The sequence below is a fragment of the Rhinoderma darwinii genome, assembly GCF_050947455.1.
Source record: "Rhinoderma darwinii isolate aRhiDar2 chromosome 3 unlocalized genomic scaffold, aRhiDar2.hap1 SUPER_3_unloc_3, whole genome shotgun sequence".
NCBI classification, from domain to species: domain Eukaryota; kingdom Metazoa; phylum Chordata; class Amphibia; order Anura; family Rhinodermatidae; genus Rhinoderma; species Rhinoderma darwinii.
Window position 1 is genome coordinate 919,660 of NW_027461746.1, and position 23,889 is coordinate 943,548.

At 42.0% G+C, this 23,889-nt stretch overlaps 1 protein-coding gene across 1 annotated transcript; it reads right to left on the reverse strand.

Moving 5' to 3' along the window:
* Positions 1-1,026: 1,026 nt before the first annotated feature.
* On the reverse strand, positions 1,027-13,394 carry CLDN7 (claudin 7). The gene is made up of 4 exons (XM_075847377.1): positions 13,088-13,394; positions 2,325-2,489; positions 2,150-2,234; positions 1,027-1,592 (listed from the first exon to the last, which is right to left on the reverse strand). Exons 1-4 carry the CDS (start codon positions 13,308-13,310, stop codon positions 1,424-1,426), a joined length of 642 nt encoding a protein of 213 aa, XP_075703492.1. The 5' UTR covers positions 13,311-13,394; the 3' UTR covers positions 1,027-1,423.
* Positions 13,395-23,889: the final 10,495 nt, after the last annotated feature.

The following is a 23,889-nucleotide window of genomic DNA, read 5'->3' on the forward strand; positions in this document are numbered from 1 at the left end:
ACTACACCTCCTGATCATATATACTACACCTCCCCCACTACACCTCCTGATCATATATACTACACCTCCCCCCACTACACCTCCACCTCCCCCCCACTACACCTCCTGATCATATATACTACACCACCCCCCACTACACCTCCTGATCATATATACTACACCTCCCCCACTACACCTCCTGATCATATATACTACACCACCCCCCACTACACCTCCTGATCATATATACTACACCACCCCCCACTACACCTCCTGATCATATATACTACACCTCCCCCACTACACCTCCTGATCATATATACTACACCTCCCCCCACTACACCTCCTGATCATATATACTACACCACCCCCACTACACCTCCTGATCATATATACTACACCTCCCCCACTACACCTCCTGATCATATATACTACACCACCCCCCACTACACCTCCTGATCATATATACTACACCACCCCCCACTACACCTCCTGATCATATATACTACACCACCCCCCACTACACCTCCTGATCATATATACTACACCTCCCCCACTACACCTCCTGATCATATATACTACACCTCCCCCACTACACCTCCTCACACACTCATAATAGTGACCGGACCACTGGTGTAATATAGGACGGGTCATAGATGTGTCTGTGGGAATAGCATGCAGCGCCCCCTTCAGGGTTACGTGTGGTTCTCTGGTGGTGTCCACAGTCCCCACAACATGGCAGGCCGGCCACCGCTGGTTTGGAGGGACCGGACTCTTTACAAGGACAGAGGGGGAAGCAGCTGCCATACGACAGGTCCTCAGAGATCAGCACAACACGGCTGCTTCCCTCCTGAGACAGCGCCACTCTCGTTCATGGCCATGTCAGATATTGCAGCTTTTATTGCCATTAAACTGGAGTCAGAGCTGTAATACCGGACATGGCCATGAGTGGCGCTCCTTTTAGGAGACATTTCATAACCTCCGGGCAGCAGATCATCGCACCTGCGGCTTCTCATCGTCCGTCACAATAAATCTCCAGACTTCACCTTCTATTCAAAACATTTATTTACAAAAACATCTCTAATAAAAACCCTATCGGAGACGGGTAATAAGGCCACAGAGGCTCCGTAGTGTGGGGAGGACCGCGCGCCCCCTCCCCAATATTATACAGAACAACATTCAACTGAAAAAAAACGGGACAGAAAAATAAATTTAACAGGATGAAAGTTGTTATAAAGCAGTGGGGGCCCGAGCTCGGCGCCGCAGACGTCACACCGCAGACCCACGTTAACGTATAGTCTTATTCACAACCAAGGACTGATGTTAAGGCAAGAACATGGCCGCCTAGCGTCTCCTCTTCACCTATAGGATGAGGCCACCATGCGACCACCGCCGCCGTCTGCTCACACGTGGGATCCATGACCGGAGATAGGCGCACGCGGGATCAGACGTAATCCTTGCCGCTTGAAGGGGCTTTGGTTCTTGCTCCACCACCCTTAGGGTAACTTCTGTTGCTGGTTTTGCGAGGACATGAACAGGATAAGAGGGCACCTCCAAGAATTACCAGGAGAGATCCAGCCCAGCCAAGGAACACCCCTGCACCAAACTCATACCTGCAAAGAAAGGAGATGATAACATGGTCTTCACCCCTGGTCCAGAGGATACAACACCCACCACTCCTACAGACCTTCACCGGGCACAGCTGCACCCACCAGAAGATAAACTTCTGTACTGCCGCAAAACTCAAAACATCCGATACACTTCTGCCCACCATCCTCCTTCTGAAGTCAAGCCATGTCCACCCCCGTCCCATCTATGAACTCCACAGATATGGCCAAGACCCTCCTCTACTCAAGCAGACCAACTCTACACCGTGGTCTGGTGGGCAATGTCTGCCTGGTACTTCTCCACTCAAGGTACAATTGGCCATCAACCCTTCCACCTGAACTTCATGGACTACGGCTGTGCCATCAACCCTTCCACCTGAACTTCATGGACTACGGCTGTGCCATCAACCCTTCCACCTGAGCTTCATGGACTACGGCTGGGCCATCGACCCTTCCACCTGAGCTTCATGGACTACGGCTGGGCCATGCACCCCGATGGAGAGGTCTTTAGGGCAACACTATGTCCACTAACAACAACGTGCTGAACATAGAACGGTACTCACTTTGTGTTGATTGGTGTAAGTGGGTTGTAGAAGTCCCGGATAATCTGATTACCATACCAGGAGCAAGCGATGAGAGCAGCCAGACCTGGAAGACAAGATTGTAGAGTGAGAACATGGTCATCCCATCATTTACCATTCCTGTGTGACCCAAGGTAATCTGATGGTTGTCACTCACCAGCCAGCAGGTAGACAAAACCACCAGTCATCGCAATCCTGGCCTTCTTCACATTGTCATCTCCTCCACACTTGGTGCATTTCATACCCATGGTGGAAATGGCCATACCGAAGATGCCGACCACGATGGAGACAACCATGAGGGCTCGAGTGGCCTGTAGAGCAGCTGAAAGATAAAAATTATATTAGAAGAACGCCAACACCATCCTCAAGATACCCGGGCTGGTCAGTTCTCCTGTGAGGAGGTATCTGACAACACCCGTCAGCATACGAGAGACCACTAATCACCCAGACATAAGGTCCACCAGATCTAAGGACTGAAGACACCACACGAAACTGGACAACCCGGCTCTACCTGAACACGTAACCATGGACGGACCACGGCAGACACCGGTACTACAGCCCTATAGATGGACACTTCCAGCATGACCGTTATGCTGCCATTTATGAAATCCTGATTGGGTGACGATGACAGATTTCACTCAACGATTGTTTGATCGCTGATCGTTTTGTGTGTTTATATCAGGCTACAAAGATCTCAATGTCAGAAGTGTACGAGAACGCGCCACAAGCCTCAGATCTCCTGCCAAGGAGAAGACCTTCAGCTATTACAACACCTTCCCGACGTCTGGTCATTATTCTGTTCCAGGGAAAACAAGACAACGAATTCGGCCGTTACCACTCACGCGAGTGTCTAGATATGACGGTGGATTAGCGTGACTGGTATACTAGACCTCCGCACAGGGAGTGAACATTTATGTAGTCCACACATCTACACCGAGCAGCCAGGTCCATCTCTGACCACCCTGTCCTATAATGTCCTCTCGGGACCCCCCACAGCAGAACACGTATGCTCCTGTCCCAGACCGCCAACACAATCCTCACAGGAGAAGACAAGTTCTACATTCCTCTCCACCATTAACCCTGTATCAGAGCTCTACAGGAAACCAAACTCCACACTGGCGTTATCACAGGTGCCCAGACCACCCGTCCGCACCCCGGGAGTCCACCGCACGTGATATCACTCCTCACTGGGCCAGCTCCCGGACATATTACACTATGTGAACGATAACCTATTGATGGAATATAAGATCTACGGGACACAGTTACTAGTAACCGCGTGTCAGGTGCCCCCAGGTATTGGCTCCTCTAGTCATTACTCCATCTGGGAAAACCTCAGTGACTACTTGTATGGAGGGTGAGTCAACCGTGTGATGACGGGAGAGATGGGTGACTTCCGGGTGCTGAGACACCTGGGTGTGACGAGGGAGGGGGGGGGGGATGAGGAGTTTCATAGAAACTGGAGTCCTAGTGAGCAGGAGAATGGGGAGGAATAATGACCGCGCGCACCCCTCCCCCCAACACTTCCTCATTACACAAGGTAACACTCCACAGTCATGATAGAACGGATATAGGTTGTGTATAGATTATATAGCAAGATACAGGAGCTGTACCATACAGCCCTCACTACTAGAATATATCTATACATTACATATGTGACTATATACAGGAGCTCTACCATACAGCCCTCACTACTAGAATAGATCTATACATTACATATGTGACTATATACAGGAGCTGTACCATACAGCCCTCACTACTAGAATATATCTATACATTACATATGTGACTATATACAGGAGCTCTACCATACAGCCCTCACTACTAGAATAGATCTATACATTACATATGTGACTATATACAGGAGCTGTACCATACAGCCCTCACTACTAGAATATATCTATACATTACATATGTGACTATATACAGGAGCTCTACCATACAGCCCTCACTACTAGAATAGATCTATACATTACATATGTGACTATATACAGGAGCTGTACCATACAGCCCTCACTACTAGAATATATCTATACATTACATATGTGACTATATACAGGAGCTCTACCATACAGCCCTCACTACTAGAATAGATCTATACATTACATATGTGACTATATACAGGAGCTCTACCATACAGCCCTCACTACTAGAATAGATCTATACATTACATATGTGACTATATACAGGAGCTCTACCATACAACCCTCACTACTAGAATATATTTATACATTACATATGTGACTATATACAGGAGCTCTACCATACAGCCCTCACTACTAGAATAGATCTATACATTACATATGTGACTATATACAGGAGCTGTACCATACAGCCCTCACTACTAGAATAGATCTATACATTACATGTGACTATATACAGGAGCTGTACCATACAGCCCTCACTACTAGAATAGATCTATACATTACATATGTGACTATATACAGGAGCTCTACCATACAACCCTCACTACTAGAATAGATCTATACATTACATGTGACTATATACAGGAGCTGTACCATACAACCCTCACTACTAGAATAGATCTATACATTACATATGTGACTATATACAGGAGCTCTACCATACAGCCCTCACTACTAGAATAGATCTATACATTACATATGTGACTATATACAGGAGCTCTACCATACAGCCCTCACTACTAGAATATATTTATACATTACATATGTGACTATATACAGGAGCTGTACCATACAGCCCTCACTACTAGAATAGATCTATACATTACATGTGACTATATACAGGAGCTGTACCATACAGCCCTCACTACTAGAATAGATCTATACATTACATATGTGACTATATACAGGAGCTCTACCATACAGCCCTCACTACTAGAATAGATCTATACATTACATATGTGACTATATACAGGAGCTCTACCATACAACCCTCACTACTAGAATATATTTATACATTACATATGTGACTATATACAGGAGCTCTACCATACAGCCCTCACTACTAGAATAGATCTATACATTACATATGTGACTATATACAGGAGCTGTACCATACAGCCCTCACTACTAGAATAGATCTATACATTACATGTGACTATATACAGGAGCTGTACCATACAGCCCTCACTACTAGAATAGATCTATACATTACATATGTGACTATATACAGGAGCTCTACCATACAACCCTCACTACTAGAATAGATCTATACATTACATGTGACTATATACAGGAGCTGTACCATACAACCCTCACTACTAGAATAGATCTATACATTACATATGTGACTATATACAGGAGCTCTACCATACAGCCCTCACTACTAGAATAGATCTATACATTACATATGTGACTATATACAGGAGCTCTACCATACAGCCCTCACTACTAGAATAGATCTATACATTACATGTGACTATATACAGGAGCTGTACCATACAGCCCTCACTACTAGAATAGATCTATACATTACATATGTGACTATATACAGGAGCTCTACCATACAGCCCTCACTACTAGAATAGATCTATACATTACATATGTGACTATATACAGGAGCTCTACCATACAACCCTCACTACTAGAATATATTTATACATTACATATGTGACTATATACAGGAGCTCTACCATACAGCCCTCACTACTAGAATAGATCTATACATTACATATGTGACTATATACAGGAGCTGTACCATACAGCCCTCACTACTAGAATAGATCTATACATTACATGTGACTATATACAGGAGCTGTACCATACAGCCCTCACTACTAGAATAGATCTATACATTACATATGTGACTATATACAGGAGCTCTACCATACAACCCTCACTACTAGAATAGATCTATACATTACATGTGACTATATACAGGAGCTGTACCATACAACCCTCACTACTAGAATAGATCTATACATTACATATGTGACTATATACAGGAGCTCTACCATACAGCCCTCACTACTAGAATAGATCTATACATTACATATGTGACTATATACAGGAGCTCTACCATACAGCCCTCACTACTAGAATATATTTATACATTACATATGTGACTATATACAGGAGCTGTACCATACAGCCCTCACTACTAGAATAGATCTATACATTACATGTGACTATATACAGGAGCTGTACCATACAGCCCTCACTACTAGAATAGATCTATACATTACATATGGGAGAATATACAGGGCCTATACCTTAAAACCCTCACTACTATAGATCTGTATACACAATGTCCAGGCACCTCTATATATAACGTTAGTATAGGTCTGTGTATTATATATTTATATATATATATATATATACACATATACACACACACACACAATGTCGGGCACCTCTCTGTATAGAGATCTATGTGTATTAATATATCTGTATACACAGAGGTGCCCAACATTGTGTGTATATACAGGTCTATACTACCCTTATTTATAGAGCCCAACAGTGTATACTGATCTATACATACAGGGGCCCAACATTGTGTAAGATGTACGTGTACACACACTATAGCTCTATATACAGTGTTAGGCTCCTCTATATATAGTGGCAGTATAGATCTATATACACAATGGCACCTCATAACTGTATACAGATCTATACATAGAGGTGCCCTACAGTATGTAGAGATATATGGTCGCTATATAGAGTCATGTCTGTGCGTGTGCACACGAGCGCGCACACTGGCCTCTACTATATAGCGACAGTATAGATCTAAATACAGTGTCGGGCTCCTCTATACAGCAGCATAGGTCTGTATACAGTGTTAGGCTCCTCTATATATAGTGGCAGTATGGATCTGTATACAGTGTCGGGCTCCTCTATATAGCGGCAGTATGGCTCTGTATGCAGTGTCGGGCTCCTCTCTATATAGTGGCAGTATGGATCTGTATACAGTATTGGGTTCCTCTATATATAGCAGCAGTATGGATCTGTATACAGTATCAGGTTCCTCTATATATAGCAGCGGTATGGATCTGTATACAGCGTCTATATAGCGGCACACTATCAGGCAGGATGGATCTGTATACAATATATATATATATATATACATACAGTGGCAGTACGGATCTGTATACAGTATCGGGCTCCTCTATATATAGCAGCAGTATGGATCTGTATACAGTGTGTATATAGCTGCACACTAATGCAGTATGGGTCTGTATAGTGTCTATATAGCGGCACACTATCAGGCAGTATGGATCTGTATACAGTGTTGGGTTCCTCTATATATAGTGGTAGCATGGATCTGTATACAGTGTCTGGCTCTGTATAGTGTCTATATAGCAGCATACTATAAGGCAGTATGGATCTGTATACAGTGTCAGGCTCCTATATATAGCAGCAGTATTGATCTGTATACAGTGTCTATATATAGTGGCAGTATGGATCTGAATACAGGGTCGGTCTCCTCTATATATAGCAGTAGTATGGATCTGTATACAGTGTATATAGCTGCACACTATAATGCAGTATGGATCTGTATAGTGTCTGTATACAGATCCATACTGTCACTATGTAGACACTATACAGATCCATACTGCATTATAGTGTGCAGCTATATACACTGTATACAGATCCATACTGCTGCTATATATAGAGGAGCCAGACCCTGTATTCAGATCAATAGTGCAGCTATATACAGATCCATACTGCCACTATATATAGACACTGTATACAGCTCCATACTGCCTTATAGTATGCTGCTATATAGACACTATATAGTGACAGTGTGGATCTGAATACAGGGTCGGGCTCATATATATATATATATATATATATACACACACACACTGTAATATATCGGCACTATCAGGCAGTATGGATCTATATACAGTGTATATATAGTGGCAGTATAGATCTGTAGTGTATATATAGCGGCACACTATCAGGCAGTATTTGATCTATATACAGTGTATATATAGTGGCAGTATAGATCTGTAGCGTATATATAGTGGCAGTATAGATCTGTAGTGTATATAGCAGCACACTATCAGGCAGTATGGATCTGTATACAGTGTATATATAGCGGCAGTATCAACCTGTATACAGTGTGTGTATATATAGTGGCAGTATAGATCTGTAGTGTGTGTATATATAGCAGCACACTATCAGGCAGTATAGATCTGTATACAGTGTATATATAGCAGCAGTATGGATCTGTAGTGTGTATATATATATATAGCGGCAGTATGGATCTGTACACAGTGTGTGTGTGTGTGTGTGTATATATATATATATAGCGGCAGTATAGATCTGTAGTGTATATATATAGCGGCAGTATAGATCTGTAGTGTGTGTATATATAGCGGCAGTATGGATCTGTAGTGTATATATAGCGGCAGTGTGGATCTGTAGTGTATATATATAGCGACAGTATGGATCTGTAGTGTATATATAGCGGCAGTATGGATCTGTAGTGTATATATATAGCGGCAGTATGGATCTGTAGTGTGTATATATAGCGGCAGTATGGATCTGTAGTGTATATATGGCGGCAGTATGGATCTGTAGTGTGTATATATATATATAGCGGCAGTATGGATCTGTAGTGTATATATATAGCAGCAGTATGGATCTGTAGTGTATATATAGCAGCAGTATGGATCTGTAGTGCGTATATATAGCGGCAGTATGGATCTGTAGTGCGTATATATAGCGGCAGTATGGATCTGTAGTGCGTATATATAGCGGAAGTATGGATCTGTAGTGCGTATATATAGCGGAAGTATGGATCTGTAGTGTATATATAGCGGCAGTATGGATCTGTAGTGTATATATAGCGGCAGTATGGATCTGTAGTGTGTGTATATATAGCGGCAGTATGGATCTGTAGTGTGTATACATAGCGGCAGTATGGATCTGTAGTGTATATATAGCGGCAGTATGGATCTGTAGTGTGTATATATAGCGGCAGTATGGATCTGTAGTGTATATATAGCGGCAGTATGGATCTGTATACAGTGTGTATATATAGCGGCAGTATGGATCTGTAGTGTATATATAGCGGCAGTATGGATCTGTAGTGTATATATAGCGGCAGTATGGATCTGTAGTGTATATATAGCGGCAGTATGGATCTGTAGTGTATATATAGCGGCAGTATGGATCTGTAGCAGTGATATATATAGCGGCAGTAGGGATCTGTATACAGTGTGTATATATAGCGGCAGTATGGATCTGTAGTGTGTATATATAGCGGCAGTATGGATCTGTAGTGTATATATAGCGGCAGTATGGATCTGTATACAGTGTGTATATATAGCGGCAGTATGGATCTGTAGTGTGTATATAGCGGCAGTATGGATCTGTAGTGTATATATAGCGGCAGTATGGATCTGTAGTGTGTATATAGCGGCAGTATGGATCTGTAGTGTATATATAGCGGCAGTATGGATCTGTAGTGTGTATATATAGCGGCAGTATGGATCTGTAGTGTGTATATATAGCGGCAGTATGGATCTGTAGTGTGTATATATAGCGGCAGTATGGATCTGTAGTGTATATATAGCGGCAGTATGGATCTGTAGTGTATATATAGCGGCAGTATGGATCTGTAGTGTATATATAGCGGCAGTATGGATCTGTAGTGTATATATAGCGGCAGTATGGATCTGTAGTGTATATATAGCGGCAGTATGGATCTAGTGTATATATAGCGGCAGTATGGATCTGTAGTATATATATATATAGCGGCAGTATGGATCTGTAGTGTGTATATATAGCGGCAGTATGGATCTGTAGTGTGTATATATAGCGGCAGTATGGATCTGTAGTGTGTATATAGCGGCAGTATGGATCTGTAGTGTGTATATAGCGGCAGTATGGATCTGTAGTGTGTATATAGCGGCAGTATGGATCTGTAGTGTGTATATAGCGGCAGTATGGATCTGTAGTGTGTATATATAGCGGCAGTATGGATCTGTAGTGTATATATAGCGGCAGTATGGATCTGTAGTGTATATATAGCGGCAGTATGGATCTGTAGTGTATATATAGCGGCAGTATGGATCTGTAGTGTATATATAGCGGCAGTATGGATCTGTAGTGTATATATAGCGGCAGTATGGATCTGTAGTGTATATATAGCGGCAGTATGGATCTGTAGTGTATATATAGCGGCAGTATGGATCTGTAGTGTATATATAGCGGCAGTATGGATCTGTAGTGTATATATAGCGGCAGTATGGATCTGTAGTGTATATATAGCGGCAGTATGGATCTGTAGTATATATATAGCGGCAGTATGGATATGTAGTGTATATATAGCGGCAGTATGGATCTGTAGTATATATATAGCGGCAGTATGGATCTGTAGTGTGTATATATAGCGGCAGTATGGATCTGTAGTGTGTATATATAGCGGCAGTATGGATCTGTAGTGTGTATATATAGCGGCAGTATGGATCTGTAGTGTGTATATAGCGGCAGTATGGATCTGTAGTGTATATATAGCGGCAGTATGGATCTGTAGTGTATATATAGCGGCAGTATGGATCTGTAGTGTATATATAGCGGCAGTATGGATCTGTAGTGTATATATAGCGGCAGTATGGATCTGTAGTGTATATATAGCGGCAGTATGGATCTGTAGTGTATATATAGCGGCAGTATGGATCTGTAGTGTGTATATATAGCGGCAGTATGGATCTGTAGTGTGTATATATAGCGGCAGTATGGATCTGTAGTGTGTATATATAGCGGCAGTATGGATCTGTAGTGTGTATATATAGCGGCAGTATGGATCTGTAGTGTGTATATATAGCGGCAGTATGGATCTGTAGTGTGTATATATAGCGGCAGTATGGATCTGTAGTGTGTATATATAGCGGCAGTATGGATCTGTAGTGTATATATAGCGGCAGTATGGATCTGTAGTGTATATATAGCGGCAGTATGGATCTGTAGTGTATATATAGCGGCAGTATGGATCTGTAGTGTATATATAGCGGCAGTATGGATCTGTAGTGTATATATAGCGGCAGTATGGATCTGTAGTGTGTATATATATATTGCGGCAGTATGGATCTGTATACAGTGTGTATATATATAGCGGCAGTATGGATCTGTAGTGTATATATAGCGGCAGTATGGATCTGTAGTGTGTATATATATAGCGGCAGTATGGATCTGTAGTGTATATATAGCGGCAGTATGGATCTGTAGTGTATATATAGCGGCAGTATGGATCTGTAGTGTATATATAGCGGCAGTATGGATCTGTAGTGTATATATAGCGGCAGTATGGATCTGTAGTGTATATATAGCGGCAGTATGGATCTGTAGTGTATATATAGCGGCAGTATGGATCTGTAGTGTATATATAGCGGCAGTATGGATCTGTAGTGTATATATAGCGGCAGTATGGATCTGTAGTGTATATATAGCGGCAGTATGGATCTGTAGTGTGTATATATAGCGGCAGTATGGATCTGTAGTGTGTATATATAGCGGCAGTATGGATCTGTAGTGTGTATATATAGCGGCAGTATGGATCTGTAGTGTGTATATATATAGCGGCAGTATGGATCTGTATACAGTGTGTATATACATAGCGGCAGTATGGATCTGTAGTGTGTATATATATAGCGGCAGTATGGATCTGTATACAGTGTGTATATATATAGCGGCAGTATGGATCTGTATACACGGTGTATATACTATCAGGCAGTTCTTGCTGCCCTCTCGCCCTCAGATAACCCTCTTATCAATACTAATGAAGGACTTATCAGGAGGAGATAAGGAGTAACGGGAGCCGGCGGGTGCGCGCTGCTGTGCCAGGTCATGTGCCAGGGCTGTGCGGGTGCGGCGGCACAGTGCGCACCTTCACTCTCACCTGGCCCCAGTCCAGCTCCACTGCCAGTGGGGGAGGGGAGAAGCAGAAACTCCATTACAGAACCAGTCCAACAGGTTTACAACTTCACAAGGACAAGGCGGCCGCCGCCCCGGAGCCGCAGCCCCCTCACTAATACCCCCGAGGGGGCAACAAGCCCAGAAATACTGCCAGACCTGAGAGAGGAGGAGCCCCCTCACTAATACCCCCGAGGGGGCAACAAGCCCAGAAATACTGCCAGACCTGAGAGAGGAGGAGCCCCCTCACTAATACCCCGGAGGGGGCAACAAGCCCAGAAATACTGCCAGACCTGAGAGAGGAGGAGCCCCCTCACTAATACCCCGGAGGGGGCAACAAGCCCAGAAATACTGCCAGACCTGAGAGAGGAGGAGCCCCCTCACTAATACCCCCCAGAGGGGCAACAAATACAGAAATACTGCCAGACCTGAGAGAGGAGGAGCCCCCTCACTAATACCCCGGAGGGGGCAACAAGCCCAGAAATACTGCCAGACCTGAGAGAGGAGGAGCCCCCTCACTAATACCCCCCAGAGGGGCAACAAATACAGAAATACTGCCAGACCTGAGAGAGGAGCAGCCCCCTCACTAATACCCTGGAGGGGGCAACAAGCCCAGAAATACTGCCAGACCTGAGAGAGGAGCAGCCCCCTCACTAATACCCTGGAGGGGGCAACAAGCCCAGAAATACTGCCAGACCTGAGAGAGGAGCAGCCCCCTCACTAATACCCCGGAGGGGGCAACAAGCCCAGAAACTGCCAGACCTGAGAGAGGAGCAGCCCCCTCACTAATACCCCCCAGAGGGGCAACAATCCCAGAAACTGCCAGACCTGAGAGTACTGGCCACCTGCCACACAGCAGCGGCGGAGAGGGGGGGGTTTGGGTTTGGAGCACAAGTAGCACCAGCTCTATACTGACCGGAGAGCGGCCGCACACAGCCCGTATACAGCGGGTACAGGGGAAGGGGGGCGCACAACCTGTATACAGGGCAGCCGCCGGGGGAGGGGCGCGGGCACAGGGGGAGCCGCCGGGGGAGCAGCAGGCACAGGGGGAGCAGCCGGATGCGCGGCGGGCACTCACCGTCCAGCTGCAGCAGGGAGTCGTAGACCTTGCACTGGATCTGGCCGGTGCTCTGGGTCGCGCACGTCATCCACAGCCCTTGATAAATGGCCACGGCCGTGATGATGGAGTCTCCCGCGTACGACGACATCCTCCACTGCGGCATAATAGTGGCGGCGATCAGCGCGATCCAGCCCAACATCGCCATCAGGAAGCCCAAGATCTGCAGCCCGGAATTCGCCATCGTCTCCCTCCAAACTGACCTCACCTGCGCCAGGTGCTGCGCCTTTATACAGAGCCCCGCCCCCTGCCCGATACAAAGTATCCAGGAGAGAAACTGCTGACGTCACCGGGGGAGAGAGAAACTGCTGACGTCACCGGGGGAGAGAGAAACTGCTGACGTCACCGGGAGAGAGAGAAACAACCAGGAAACGGGACTGCTGCTCTCTGTTATCAGCCATCCGATCACTATGATAACACTGCAGACACCACATCACTATGATAACACTGCAGACACCACATCACTATGATAACACTGCAGACACCACATCACTATGATAACACTGCAGTCACCACATCACTATGATAACACTGCAGTCACCACATCACTATGATAACACTGCAGTCACCAGATCACTATGATAACACTGCAGTCACCAGATCACTATTATTAGTTCTATTATCACTATCACAGTACAGTATCCTCCTCTGTCACTATGATAACACTGCTGTAACTAGATCACTATTATTAGTTCTATTATCACTATCACAGTGCAGTATCCTCCTCTCATCTGTCACTATGATAACACTGCAGTCACCAGATCACTATTATTACTTCTATTATCACTATCACAGTACAGTATCCTCCTCTGTCACTATGATAACACTGCAGCCACCAGATCACTATTATTACTTCTATTATCACTATCACAGTACAGTATCCTCTCCTCTGTCACTATGATAACACTGCAGTCACCAGATCACTATTATTACTTCTATTATCACTATCACAGTGCAGTATCCTCTCCTCTGTCACTATGATAACACTGCAGTCACCAGATCACTATTATTAGTTCTATTATCACTATCACAGTACAGTATCCTCCTCTGTCACTATGATAACACTGCAGTCACCAGATCATTATTATTAGTTCTATTATCACTATCACAGTACAGTATCCTCTCCTCTGTCACTATGATAACACTGCAGTCACCAGATCACTATTATTAGTTCTATTATCACTATCACAGTACTGTATCCTCTCCTCTGTCACTATGATAACACTGCAGTCACCAGATCACTATTATTACTTCTATTATCACTATCACAGTACAGTATCCTCCTCTGTCACTATGATAACACTGCAGCCACCAGATCACTATTATTAGATCTATTATCACTATCACAGTACTGTATCCTCTCCTCTCTGTCACTATGATAACACTGCAGCCACCAGATCACTATTATTAGTTCTATTATCACTATCACAGTACAGTATCCTCTCCTCTGTCACTATAACACTGCAGTCACCAGATCACTATTATTAGTTCTATTATCACTATCACAGTACAGTATCCTCTCCTCTGTCACTATGATAACACTGCAGCCACCAGATCACTATTATTACTTCTATTATTACTATCACAGTACAGTATCCTCCTCTGTCACTATGATAACACTGCAGCCACCAGATCACTATTATTAGTTCTATTATCACTATCACAGTACAGTATCCTCTCCTCTGTCACTATAACACTGCCGTCACCAGATCACTATTATTAGCTCTATTATTACTATCACAGTACAGTATCCTCTCCTCTGTCACTATGATAACACTGCAGTCACCAGATCACTATTATTAGTTCTATTATCACTATCACAGTACAGTATCCTCTCTGTCACTATGATAACACAGCAGTCACCAGATCACTATTATTACTTCTATTATCACTATCACAGTACTGTATCCTCTCCTCTGTCACTATGATAACACTGCAGTCACCAGATCACTATTATTAGTTCTATTATTACTATCACAGTACAGTATCCTCCTCTGTCACTATGATAACACTGCAGTCACCAGATCACTATTATTAGTACTATTATCACTATCACAGTACTGTATCCTCTCCTCTGTCACTATGATAACACTGCAGTCACCAGATCACTATTATTACTTCTATTATCTCTATCACAGTACAGTATCCTCTCCTCTCTGTCACTATGATAACACTGCAGTCACCAGATCACTATTATTAGTACTATTATCACTATCACAGTACAGTATCCTCTCCTCTGTCACTATGATAACTCTGCAGTCACCAGATCACTATTATTACTTCTATTATCTCTATCACAGTACAGTATCCTCTCCTCTCTGTCACTATGATAACACTGCAGCCACCAGATCACTATTATTAGTTCTATTATCACTATCACAGTACAGTATCCTCCTCTGTCACTATGATAACACTGCAGTCACCAGATCACTATTATTACTTCTATTATCTCTATCACAGTACAGTATCCTCTCCTCTGTCACTATGATAACACTGCAGTCACCAGATCACTATTATTAGTTATATTATCACTATCACAGTACAGTATCCTCTCCTCTCTGTCACTATGATAACACTACAGTCACCAGATCACTATTATTAGTTCTATTATCTCTATCACAGTACAGTATCCTCTCCTCTGTCACTATGATAACACTACAGTCACCACATCACTATTATTAGTTCTATTATCACTATCACAGTACAGTATCCTCCTCTGTCACTATGATAACACGGCAGCCACCAGATCACTATTATTAGTAGTATTATCACTATCACAGTACAGTATCCTCCTCTGTCACTATGATAACACTGCAGTCACCAGATCACTATTATTAGTTCTATTATCACTATCACAGTACAGTATCCTCTCCTCTGTTACTATGATAACACTGCAGTCACCAGATCACTATTATTAGTTCTATTATCACTATCACAGTACAGTATCCTCCTCTCTGTCACTATGATAACACTGCAGCCACCAGATCACTATTATTAGTTCTATTATCACTATCACAGTACAGTATCCTCTCCTCTGTCACTATGATAACACTGCAGCCACCAGATCACTATTATTAGTTCTATTATCACTATCACAGTACAGTATCCTCTCCTCTGTCACTATGATAACACTGCAGTCACCAGATCACTATTATTAGTTCTATTATCACTATCACAGTACAGTATCCTCCTCTGTCACTATGATAACACTGCAGCCACCAGATCACTATTATTAGTTCTATTATCACTATCACAGTACTGTATCCTCTCCTCTCTGTCAATATGATAACACTGCAGTCACCAGATCACTATTATTACTTCTATTATTACTATCACAGTACAGTATCCTCCTCTCACTATGATAACACTGCCGTCACCAGATCACTATTATTACTTCTATTATCACTATCACAGTACAGTATCCTCCTCTGTCACTATGATAACACTGCAGTCACCAGATCACTATTATTAGTTCTATTATCTCTATCACAGTACAGTATCCTCTCCTCTCTGTCACTATGATAACACTGCAGTCACCAGATCACTATTATTAGTTCTATTATCACTATCACAGTACAGTATCCTCCTCTATCACTATGATAACACTGCAGTCACCAGATCACTATTATTACTTCTATTATCACTATCACAGTACAGTATCCTCCTCTCTGTCACTATGATAACACTGCAGTCACCAGATCACTATTATTAGTTCTATTATCACTATCACAGTACAGTATCCTCCTCTATCACTATGATAACACTGCAGTCACCAGATCACTATTATTACTTCTATTATCACTATCACAGTACAGTATCCTCTCCTCTGTCACTATGATAACACTGCAGTCACCAGATCACTATTATTAGTTCTATTATCACTATCACAGTACAGTATCCTCCTCTCTGTCACTATGATAACACTGCAGTCACCAGATCACTATTATTAGTTCTATTATCACTATCACAGTACAGTATCCTCCTCTATCACTATGATAACACTGCAGTCACCAGATCACTATTATTACTTCTATTATCACTATCACAGTACAGTATCCTCTCCTCTGTCACTATGATAACACGGCAGACACCAGATCACTATTATTAGTTCTATTATCACTATCACAGTACAGTATCCTCTCCTCTGTCACTATGATAACACGGCAGACACCAGATCACTATTATTAGTTCTATTATTACTATCACAGTACAGTATCCTCTCCTCTCTGTCACTATGATAACACTGCAGTCACCAGATCACTATTATTAGTTCTATTATCACTATCACAGTACAGTATCCTCTCCTCTGTCACTATGATAACACTGCAGTCACCAGATCACTATTATTAGTTCTATTATCACTATCACAGTACAGTATCCTCCCCTCTGTCACTATGATAACACTGCAGTCACCAGATCACTATTATTAGTTCTATTATCACTATCACAGTACAGTATCCTCTCCTCTGTCACTATGATAACACTGCAGTCACCAGATCACTATTATTAGTTCTATTATCACTATCACAGTACAGTATCCTCAAAAGATACTGGCCTATTCTCCTGACCGATCCCTCCCTAAACAGGTTTATTACTAAATATCCCTCTGTGACTGCAAGACGATCCAAAAATCTAAAAGACCATCTTGTAAGAAGTTTCTATGACCCAATAAAAACTAAATATCCATTTGGGACCAAGGGTCCAAGATGGGGTTGTAAGCCCTGCGGAAGATGCGTAGCGTGCCCTAATATAGAAGATGTCACTACTTTCACCGATGTATCTGGCAGTAAAACTTTTAATATCACTCATTCCATCACATGCAATACCAAAGCCGTTATATATTACGCTGTATGTCCGTGCCCGAAGATTTACATTGGTCTTACTTCCAGAGAGCTGAAGGTGCGGGTACGTGAACATATGGCCGATATAAAGCGAGCAGCAGGGGCAGAAATTTTGGAGATGTTGAAACCTGTGGCTCGACATTTTAGAACACACCACGCATGTGATCCCTCCAAGCTGAAGGTGAGAGGGATTGATCATATTATATGCGGTACGAGAGGCGGGGCCACCAAACAAAAACTCGCACAATGTGAGTCTCGTTGGATCTGGACCCTTGGGACAATGTCTCCACATGGATTAAACGAATCTTTGAGCTTTGTTTCGTTTTTGTAACCATTGACTCCTTGTGGGTCTTGGCTTTTATTTTTTCCTCATCCCTGTTGTCATTTTTAAAAATTAACTACCCTCTTTTGTTGTGTTTTTCTGATATACAGAACTATGATATTCTTTCATTGAGTTCATCTGAGGAGGTGTCCTGCGGTCCATTCTTCGCTACTACTAGGAGGAAACAAGAGACACTATACTGCGTTCTATATATATTTTCTGCATTTGTCATCATATAGATTTGGTAGTATTTGCATCATATATCACTCATCCATTATTATATTTTTCTTCCATCATGTATGGATCACTCTGATCCTTTATTTTGTATGTATCCATTGCGAATACGTTATTTCTGTATTTTGCTATAATATGTTTTTGTGTATGTGTTCTTTATCAATTTACTTAGTGCTACTACTAGTATCTATTAGGCATAACTATATATATTCAGCTCTTACAAACATAGAGAACTTTAAGTGACTTATATGCTGTATGTATAAGACATTCGTATGTATTGTATCTTCGTACCAACACATGTGGCTGTAATACTATGGTTTTTTTAGACCTAGCATTTAGGTGTTACTCAGTATTGATGTCCATAGCATAATCGGGTGTCCACCATATTTGTATTGTTACACACACATTGACTAGATTTCCTTGCTTCCCTATGTCTCATCTTATTCCCAGCACAATTCACCAGCATCACACTCCACACCTGTCATCCCATTTACAATTCTATCAGCATTCACACCCATTACTTTATATACTTATAAATTTTTCATTTTCCACTTTTCACATTCTCACTCTTCATCATATATATTTTTTCACCATTGCCAGGGTGTATTTATCTATCGTTCTACATTATCACCTATCCCCTCCTTCTCTTTTTTTCCCCCCCTCCCCTTCCCTGTCCATGTCACACATCACACAATTCACACCATAGTAAGCCGTTTCATGTTACTTTTTATTTCCAGCTGTACACAATACTCTGCAAACCATTCGCATCGTAAGTTCTTTTCCTTGTTTCCTCCTGGCATATATCACTGATGGATCGTGCGCTGGTGTCCATGACATCCTGATCAGATGTTCATGTCCGAGGGGGGAGTGGCCCTGGCCTCTTCCGACCGCTGTCTAGATACAGAGTAGGATGTGTGGGGGGTGTGGTCAGTCTGCACCGCCCCACATCCTCTCTGATGACGCGGACCGGAAGTGGGGCAGCGCCATCTTGGTACCCCGCACCAGACGCCGTTTTTCGTCACTTGATTGTGCCTCCTCCTCCTCTTACATCACGAACACCTGAGCTACGCTCCATATATTGGTAGATTCTAGCAGCTTGACCCTAACCCCGGACGAAGGCAGTCGCCGAAACGCGCGTCGGGTCCAGACATCTTCATCATGTCCACTGGTATGTCATAGAGCTATTACTGACTTTCTTACCTGGTACTGGCTTGGTACCTCGTTGTGTGTCTATATACATTGTTGCATGTTACCTGTAGTACTGACCTTGTAAAACATACTATGGTGTACATTGGGTTATTATACATACGCAGATAATCATTACACTCAGGTATCTGCAATATTATCATTTCTACATACACACTCTTATAGAGGCAACCCAGATAGTACACACATGCATTTCATCCCTTGTTGACCGTCTTTTTGCCATTATTCACTAGGCCTTATTAGCTACAGGTCCGCATTGGCACGCACACTATCTTCTTTTGCTGTATCAACAAATAAACAAGTCTGTATAGACTCATGTCACATTAACATCCAGTGCATGATTGCTCTCGATGTCTTTTTATTGAGTGACTCATTCCCTGTTCCAGTTTTAACCTTTGTCATGTTTTCATGTTAATAAAATTTTGTATTTTGTTACTAATTTGTCGTGCTTCAGTCGATCATTTTCTTTGTTGGATTTAACACTACAGTCACCAGATCACTATTATTAGTTCTATTATCTCTATCACAGTACAGTATCCTCTCCTCTGTCACTATGATAACACTGCAGTCACCAGATCACTATTATTAGTTCTATTATCACTATCACAGTACAGTATCCTCCTCTGTCACTATGATAACACTGCAGTCACCAGATCACTATTATTAGTTCTATAATCACTATCACAGTACAGTATCCTCCTCTCCTCTGTCACTATGATAATACTGCAGTCACAGATCACTATTATTAGTTATATTATCACTATCACAGTACAGTATCTTCTCCTCTGTCACTATGATAACACTGCAGTCACCAGATCACTATTATTAGTTCTATTATCACTATCACAGTACAGTATCCTCCTCTGTCACTATGATAACACTGCAGTCACCAGATCACTATTATTAGTTCTATTATCACTATCACAGTACAGTATCCTCCTCTGTCACTATGATAACACTGCAGTCACCAGATCACTATTATTAGTTCTATAATCACTATCACAGTACAGTATCCTCCTCTCCTCTGTCACTATGATAACACTGCAGTCACAGATCACTATTATTAGTTATATTATCACTATCACAGTACAGTATCTTCTCCTCTGTCACTATGATAACACTGCAGTCACCAGATCACTATTATTAGTTCTATTATCACTATCACAGTACAGTATCCTCTCCTCTGTCACTATGATAACACTGCAGTCACCAGATCACTATTATTACTTCTATTATCACTATCACAGTACAGTATCCTCTCCTCTATCACTATGATAACACTGCAGTCACCAGATCACTATTATTACTTCTATTATCACTATCACAGTACAGTATCCTCTCCTCTGTCACTATGATAACACTGCAGTCACCAGATCACTATTATTAGATCTATTATCACTATCACAGTGCAGTATCCTCTCCTCTCTGTCACTATGATAACACTGCAGTCACCAGATCACTATTATTAGTTCTATTATCACTATCACAGTACAGTATCCTCCTCTCCTCTGTCACTATGATAACACTGCAGTCACCAGATCACTATTATTAGATCTATTATCACTATCACAGTACAGTATCCTCCTCTCCTCTGTCACTATGATAACACGGCAGACACCAGATCACTATTATTAGTTCTATTATCACTATCACAGTACAGTATCCTCCTCTCTGTCACTATGATAACACTGCAGTCACCAGATCACTATTATTAGTTCTATTATCACTATCACAGTACAGTATCCTCCTCTATCACTATGATAACACTGCAGTCACCAGATCACTATTATTACTTCTATTATCACTATCACAGTACAGTATCCTCTCCTCTGTCACTATGATAACACTGCAGTCACCAGATCACTATTATTAGTTCTATTATCACTATCACAGTACAGTATCCTCCTCTGTCACTATGATAACACTGCAGTCACCAGATCACTATTATTAGTTCTATTATCTCTATCACAGTACAGTATCCTCCTCTGTCACTATGATAACACGGCAGACACCAGATCACTATTATTAGCTCTATTATCTCTATCACAGTACAGTATCCTCTCCTCTATCACTATGATAACACTGCAGTCACCAGATCACTATTATTAGTTCTATTATCTCTATCACAGTACAGTATCCTCCTCTGTCACTATGATAACACTGCAGTCACCAGATCACTATTATTAGTTCTATTATCACTATCACAGTACAGTATCCTCTCCTCTGTCACTATGATAACACTGCAGTCACCAGATAACTATTATTAGATCTATTATCACTATCACAGTACAGTATCCTCTCCTCTGTCACTATGATAACACTGCAGTCACCAGATCACTATTATTAGTTCTATTATCACTATCACAGTACAGTATCCTCTCCTCTCTGTCACTATGATAACACTGCAGTCACCAGATCACTATTATTAGTTCTATTATCACTATCACAGTACAGTATCCTCTCCTCTGTCACTATGATAACACTGCAGTCACCAGATCACTATTATTAGATCTATTATCACTATCACAGTGCAGTATCCTCTCCTCTCTGTCACTATGATAACACTGCAGTCACCAGATCACTATTATTAGTTCTATTATCACTATCACAGTACAGTATCCTCCTCCGTCACTATGATAACACTGCAGTCACCAGATCACTATTATTAGATCTATTATCACTATCACAGTACAGTATCCTCCTCTCCTCTGTCACTATGATAACACGGCAGACACCAGATCACTATTATTAGATCTATAATCACTATCACAGTACAGTATCCTCTCCTCTGTCACTATGATAACACTGCAGTCACCAGATCACTATTATTAGTTCTATTATCACTATCACAGTACAGTATCCTCCTCTCTGTCACTATGATAACACTGCAGTCACCAGATCACTATTATTAGTTCTATTATCACTATCACGGTACAGTATCCTCCTCTGTCACTATGATAACACTGCAGCCACCAGATCACTATTATTAGTTCTATTATCACTATCACAGTACAGTATCCTCTCCTCTGTCACTATGATAACACTGCAGTCACCAGATAACTATTATTAGATCTATTATCACTATCACAGTACAGTATCCTCTCCTCTGTCACTATGATAACACTGCAGTCACCAGATCACTATTATTAGTTCTATTATCACTATCACAGTACAGTATCCTCTCCTCTGTCACTATGATAACACTGCAGTCACCAGATCACTATTATTAGATCTATTATCACTATCACAGTACAGTATCCTCCTCTCCTCTGTCACTATGATAACACTGCAGTCACCAGATCACTATTATTACTTCTATTATCACTATCACAGTGCAGTATCCTCCTCTGTCACTATGATAACACTGCAGTCACCAGATCACTATTATTAGTTATATTATCACTATCACAGTACAATATCCTCCTCTCCTCTGTCACTATGATAACACTGCAGTCACCAGATCACTATTATTAGTTCTATTATCACTATCACAGTACAGTATCCTCTCCTCTGTCACTATGATAACACTGCAGTCACCAGATCACTATTATTACTTCTATTATCACTATCACAGTACATTATCCTCTCCTCTGTCACTATGATAACACTGCAGTCACCAGATCACTATTATTAGTTCTATTATCACTATCACAGTACAGTATCCTCTCCTCTGTCACTATGATAACACTGCAGTCACCAGATCACTATTATTAGTTATATTATCACTATCACAGTACAGTTTCCTCCTCTGTCACTATGATAACACTGCAGTCACCAGATCACTATTATTAGATCTATTATCACTATCACAGTACAGTATCCTCCTCCGTCACTATGATAACACTGCAGTCACCACATCACTATTATTAGATCTATTATCACTATCACAGTACAGTATCCTCCTCTGTCACTATGATAACACTGCAGTCACCAGATCACTATTATTAGTTCTATTATCACTATCACAGTACAGTATCCTCTCCTCTGTCACTATGATAACACTGCAGCCACCAGATCCCTATTATTAGTTCTATTATCACTATCACAGTACAGTATCCTCTCCTCTGTCACTATGATAACACTGCAGTCACCAGATCACTATTATTACTTCTATTATCTCTATCACAGTACAGTATCCTCCTCTCCTCTCTGTCACTATG

What these genes read in the sequence shown, in the direction of transcription:
- CLDN7 (XM_075847377.1), bottom strand. Translation starts at nt 13,310, where the DNA reads ATGGCGAATTCCGGGCTGCAGATCTTGGGCTTCCTGATGGCGATGTTG. An exon ending in TTTTGTCTACCTGCTGGCTG is followed by an intron (nt 2,235 to 2,324) that starts GTGAGTGACAAC and finishes CTTGTCTTCCAG; the next exon opens with GTCTGGCTGCTCTCATCGCT. An exon ending in CTTACACCAATCAACACAAA is followed by an intron (nt 1,593 to 2,149) that starts GTGAGTACCGTT and finishes CTTTCTTTGCAG; the next exon opens with GTATGAGTTTGGTGCAGGGG.